The sequence below is a fragment of the Dioscorea cayenensis genome, chromosome 1 (genome assembly GCF_009730915.1).
Source record: "Dioscorea cayenensis subsp. rotundata cultivar TDr96_F1 chromosome 1, TDr96_F1_v2_PseudoChromosome.rev07_lg8_w22 25.fasta, whole genome shotgun sequence".
NCBI lineage: Eukaryota > Viridiplantae > Streptophyta > Magnoliopsida > Dioscoreales > Dioscoreaceae > Dioscorea > Dioscorea cayenensis.
In genome coordinates, this window is record NC_052471.1 from 29,745,819 (window position 1) to 29,752,489 (window position 6,671).

Sequence of the window (6,671 nt, forward strand, 5' to 3'; positions counted from 1 at the left end):
GGAGCTTACGAGCACATATAGATGCCCATAAGGGTGATTGTAAGGGCTATCCTGAGAAGTTTATAGTTCAAAGCTTACGGCCATAAGCTGGGCCGTAACTCTAGACTGAAGACCTTACGGATGGGATTTACGGTCGTAAGTGATCCTATAAAGCTCACGACTCATCATCTCCAGCTCTTTACTGCCGCATTCTTACACCAGTAAGTAGTTCATAAGTGGCTAAGTATAAATATTTATGACGAGGATTTTGAGAGTATCTTTTGTTCTATTCAACGGTGAGGCTTGGGGAAGGAAATGGGGCAGATCTCCAAGGCTTTAGAGGTGAATCAACAAGGAGAATCAGCCTACCTAGTGTGGATTAGAGAGATTATAGTGGTTAAGGGTTGTCTAAGCGGCGTTTGTGGAAGGTCCATGGGCATTCTATGGCAATCACCTTTAATAGAGAAAGGGGTTTTTTTTTTATGTCTTCTTTGTTTCTTGTTGTATCTTGTTATTTGGACGATTTCTCTCATTTAATAGAGAGCTAATTTTGTAGATGCTTGGGTGTAGAGGAACTCTATGGTTTGATTTATTTTGACATAGGCTATGGATCTTTATGCTTTAATTATGCCTTAATTGCAATCCGTTTTATTTAATTTCAATTCTGTGTTTTCAATGTCTTGAATGTTAACGAGGAGAAAACCATAGTTTCTTGTATGATGTGCTTTGCCATGAGTCTAAAGACCCACCTAGCATAAGCATGCTACAATTAGAAGGGATTGTGAGTAAGTCTAGCAATGAGGTACTTTAGAGTTGAGAGTTCTTCTTCCACAATCCTCTTGAATGAATTAGCAAGTAATTTTATACGTTTTACAATCGTAGAGAATAGATTTTAGGAGAAAAGCAGATGTCTATTCTATATGAGATTGGGGGCTATCATTTTGCAAGAAGGATTGTCTACTTTCATAATTCTTGTTAATTCACATTAAGATTTCATAGAGTACTGTACTGGATTAGTTACTATTCATCCTTGCAAGAGAGGTTTAGTATGCTTTAGGATTTCTTTCAGCTCAAATAGGATTACTAGACTTATATAACCTTTGTCTTGTACTTAATAAACCCTAGAGAGATTTTACAGTAAAGCATCTCATTTCCCCTTGATTCTTGACCAATTTTATTTTCCTATTCTTTCTTTTTATTCTCTTTCTTCTTAGTTTATTTGCATACATCACAACTTTTTGTTAGGCTAGTTTTCAAGGTTAGAATTAGTACTAGTACTCTTGATTTTCCTTGTGGATTGATAGCCTGCCATTATACATATTTTACTACTTGATCAGCGCGTACGCTTGCATCCCCTATCAATGAGCTCATAAAGCTATATCAAATCTTTGTCAGATTAGGAGTGGTAGACTGATGTGGGCTGAAAAGGTTGTTAGTAGATGATGTCTTTCTATGTTATAGAAGTTGAGTTGTATTTGTCTGTTCTAGTTCCTTCTCTATGTTGTAGAAGTTGTTTTAAGCAGGGCGCCCACGTCAATGAATCATTGCCAAAAAGCCCCAAAAGCTAGCCTTTCGGTCCAATCAATTTGAAAGTTTGTGCCCATTTTAATACATATTGAAAGTTTGTGCTCAAATTGAAATAAGAGCAAATTAAGGTTAGTACTCAACCAAAAAAATTACCCTGTTTTCTCCAGCTCTAATATACAAAGTTATTATAAAGTTTATCTTTACATTAGGATCATAAAATAGCAAAACAATTAAATGAAAACTATGCAAGAATTCTTGTGGATAATTGTGGACAACTTGCGAAGAATTCTATCCAAGTACCGTGCATGGGGGATTACATAATCCTTTTAGTGTCATGAAGTTTCTTAGAAATTTTCTCCAACAAAACTCTGCCTAACTAATACATTTAACGAAAATTAACGATTCATCTATATATATAATGTCCATGGAAAACTTTCCAATATATTAATGATTATAAAATTTTATATTCATCGGGCAAACGAAAGGATATTGAGACAAAGTACCAAGAAATTTTTTTAATCACTTACCTTCAATTGTTGACAAGTCTCCATCATTTTATACGAAGTGTTACAAATTATACAATATATAAATTGGTTTGTCTCTAAATACATATTAATTAATTATATGATCCTCATCGAAACTAGCGTCAACACAATAGTGTAAACAAGCCAGACGGCTCAAGTAGTATATATAGAGATGGAGATGGAGATGGAGATGGAGATGCAACAAAGATATCTAGCTAAGTATATGGATCTAAGATTAGAAGAAGCCTGCCTTAATGGAGACCTTGACAAGCTCCGAAGGCTCCTCAAAGAAGACAACCTCATGCTTCACAGGTTTAGCAGCAGCGTCACCGCAGCCATTGACAACCCACTCCATATGGTAGCTTCACTTGGACACACTGACTTAGCAAATGAGCTCGTCATTTGGAATCCTAAACTTGCTTTAGACCTTAACCCCAGAGGTCTCTCAGCACTGCATTTGGCTTCAGCTCATGGTGACCTAGAAATAGTTAAACTTTTGATATCAAAGGTGGGCTCTCATCTTTGTTTTTTGAAAGACAAGGATGGAAGACTACCAATCCACAGTGCATCCATGAAAGGCAGGATTGAAATCTTGGACCAACTGATCAAGGTATGCCCAGAGTCTGCCAGAGCACTGACATATCAAAATGAAAGCATCCTCCACCTCGCTGTTCAGTTCAACTCCTTTGAGACTCTTGAGTTCTTAGTAAAGAAGCTGGAAGTTGATGATGATATTGATGAGATTTTGAACCTCAAAGATGACAAGGGCAATACCATCCTCCACCATTCAATAGCCAGAAGACAACTCCAGGTATATATATATATATATTTACTTTTATAGTTTATTTTTTTATCATGAAAACTAAGAGCAATAAATATGTTCAAACTCTTGGTCTCTTAAGTTGTGAAGTATATGTACGAGATCCTGGGTGTGATCTTGATGTGAAGCATCTTTACTCGTTTATGAATTTCATTATTTGTATTCAAATCTGATCCTGTAAACTCTTAGGTCGCACAAGCATCTTCTTGATATCAAACAGAGAACTGATGGAAGGGTTATATAATAATTATAGACTAAGCTCAATTCTAGTTACTTTTTAAATCTAGTTAATCCAAATTCTCTAGTTACTCATAGCTAGATGTCTTTTATATCCTGGTACTTAATTAGATTAGTTGATGCATGTATTTATGAGTTGCAGAGTGTGAAGCTGCTGTTAAGCAAAGGAGAGAAGGTGGAAGTGAACGCCATGAACCACAAGGGTTTGACTGCACTTGACGTGCTGCTAGACTCACCAAGCCAGCATGGGGACTTGACGCTCGGTGAAGTGATACGTGTGGCCGGTGGCAAAGTGGCAATCGAACTAGATCCTCACCAACCATCCTTGCAAGCTAAACATATCAAAGGAATGAGTCTAGTAATACTTCTAATAATACTTCAAGAAGCTGGAGACGACCGCGCCGCACTTACTCTAGGCCCCAACAGAAGACTAAGAAACAACTCAAGGTTGAAGATAACTACACTCCTGGCACACTAATGGTCGTAGCCACCTTGATAGCCACAATTACCTTTCAGTCAGGATTGAACCCACCGGGTGGATTCACTCAAGATAATGGTAATACCACTGTAACCAACATTACCAACAGTACTAACTCTACAGCTTCTTCAGGGATTGCTGTTCTTGGTTCAAATCTAAGCACATTTTTGTTCTTTGATATGATTGGTCTCTTTGCTTCACTTAGCATCATCCTTGTACTGATATGTGTGGTGCCAAGGAAAAAAAAGAAGATGATGAAGATACTGGTTGTGATCATGTGGGTTTCTGTCTTCTCAACAGCCCTGGCTTTTTCTGCAGGGATATATAAGATTTTCCCGGACTCTAACCGGAAAAAATCAAACTTTTTGCTGAGGGGTTGGTTGTGGATTTTGAGGATCTTCATGTTATGCATGTGTTTGCAGTTTGTTGTGTATATGTTACGGAAGGTGGGTTGGTGGAGAAAGAAGGAAGGAGATGGATTGAGTAACATTGTGAGAAGAGGAGGATGTCTTCTTTGGTGTTTGAGGATTGGAGTACTGTTGATCACACTGTTTCTCTTGGCTTTCTTTGGATTTTTCTACTATGTTGCTTTTGTTGCTTGGGATTTAAACAAGACTACATGATGTTTTATGGTCTCAATATTATGAGGAGAATTAATGATAAATGTGATAATGAATAAATTAAATTGACTAGCTTGAATGATAAATGTTCAACTTGGCTTTGTCTAAAACTTTTATTATGTCATTGAAATGTTGACAGATTACAGTTGGTCTTATCGTTGTTAAACTTTAATGATTATTTTTAATGCATTCAGAAGAGGCCGGCGCATGCTTGCATTACTATAGTATCCCCTAAAGTGATCATGGATGATTGACCTTTAATTACATGGATATCAGTACTTTGATGTCTTATCTACCCTATCTTGTGTCTTTTCTTTTGTCTCTAATCTTTTTACAAGGTTGCCTATGCTGTTTGTTGGAGCGGTTATGTACTTATGTTCTTTATTTTTCTCTTGCTTCATCTTCACTTTATCATCTATATTTGATTTTTTTATTTTATTTTAATATATTTTAGTTAGATGGTTTGCCCATTTTTACTAAAAAAATAAATTAAATTAAATTAAAAAAATTAACATCCTATATTAATATTAATTAAATGGTGTGTGTTTTTTTTTTATAAAAGTGGATAAACCATTGCTTTATTGAAGAAAAAAAAAACCAAATAAATAGACAGAAATAGACAGAAATTGAAAAAAAAAATACCACAAACCAAACACAAAGACTCTCACTAGAGTGCAGTAGGGAGGGTGTATTTGAGCCGAGTGCTCAGTGAGTAGCTCGGTGTTCGACTCGATAAAGGCTCGTCGTGTTTAGCTTTCATATCAGAACGAGCCAAGCTTGAACATCATTTTCAAGCTCGATTAATAGACGAGCCAAGCTTGAGCGACCAAAAGCTCGGCTCGCTTTTGGCTCATGAACATACTCGTGACCAAGCTCATGAACAAGCTCGTTTATAAGCTCGATTGTGAGCTCGTTTATATATATATATATATATATATTACATTATATATATGTATATGTATATGTATATTAAGGTGTATATGTGACTATGTCATTGTTGTCAATTTGAGTTACACATATAGGGCTATAAACTACTATTCGAAGGCTAAGCTCATTAAAAGCTCATGTCAACTAGTTCATTAAGTTAAATGAGCTCATAAGATAAACGAGCCAAGCTTGAACACCACCAAACTTGGCTCATTAAATCTTGTGAAGAACTCGTTTATTGTATAATTAAAAGCTCGTTTATAGTATCATTTACAATTTTATTTGTAACAATCATTAATATAATCAAATTCAAATCGAGTTGAGTCACACTTGATAATGATTCATTAAATAAGTTTACTAAATAAAAAAATAAAATATAAAAAAAATAGTCAAGCCTTAATCAAGTTAGCTAAGTTTTGAATTTTCTTAACAAGTTAAGCTCGAGCATGAAGCTCGAAAGAAGCTCGATTAGAGCTCGAGCTCGGTTAAAATAGTAACGAGCCAAGCTTGAACATAAAAAATGAAGCTCAAAGAAAGCTCGGCTCGAGTTCAAGCTTGATTAAATAGTAGCGAGCCAAGCTTGAACAAGGCAAAGCTCGGCTCGGCTCGGCTTGTTTACAACCCTAGTATGAAGCACTCTTAGAGAATAAATGAACAGACATGAACAGTAAGAAACAAAGAAAAGCAAAAAGGTTAACGAAGTCACAGTCCGGTAACACAGGCCTGCCTAATCTAAAATATGGAGTGTCCTACTCCGAAGCAGTATCTTGATTCATCTCACTTGCAAGATCCAAAGTCCTTGCGCTCATGAAGTCAAAGAGAGCAATGGTGTGACCCTTTCCTTAATACGTTTCCACTTCTTTTCGGCCATATATCTAATTAGTTAAATACCATTTGCATGGATTTCTTTAGTATCATATTAAATTTCTTAAAAAAAAAAATCTAACAGCCTTACCCTATGTCATCTCATTAAACAATTGTACATTTTTAATATGTATTTTAATTGTTTTATAGTAAGTTTTTCAAAATGTTGGATTGATCACTCCGCTTCAGTAGGACAACTTCAATGCAATTTCCTGAGAAATCAATACATTCAAAATATGGCCGTTGACATTAAAATAGTATACAAACCGACTTATTTTATTAATTATGTAGATATATATAAATATTAATTTCGATAATACTTATGCTGCTATGCAACTTGCATAAACTTTGAAAGAGTCAAAGGAATGAGATGCAACTTACAGATCAATGGAATGAACCATTGGATAATTTGGATTTTATTAGGTCAAAAATCAGTATCCATATCAAGGCATGCCACTGCACCTAATTATTGAATACCAGAATACATGTACATTAGTTGAAAGCGTCTCTATCGCTAGCTAAGTCTGCTGGTTATATATGCACTGGCTTAATTAAGTATTGAATATTATTCCAATTTATATATTTTATTAAATAAAATTTATGTATTACTGTATTGATGTTATAGAAGAGATAGGCACGGGCTAACGTCTTCTCACGATAGGATAAGTGTATGGTATATTTAAAAGGCATGCGCA

General features: G+C 35.4%; 1 protein-coding gene across 1 annotated transcript; it reads left to right on the forward strand.

Moving 5' to 3' along the window:
* Nucleotides 1-2,202: 2,202 nt before the first annotated feature.
* Nucleotides 2,203-4,188, forward strand: LOC120258671 (ankyrin repeat-containing protein BDA1-like). Its single transcript, XM_039266123.1, is given in 3 exon segments — nt 2,203-2,841; nt 3,230-3,558; nt 3,561-4,188. Coding segments are annotated over 3 exon segments (1,596 nt in total).
* The last annotated feature ends 2,483 nt before the right edge of the window (nt 4,189-6,671 follow it).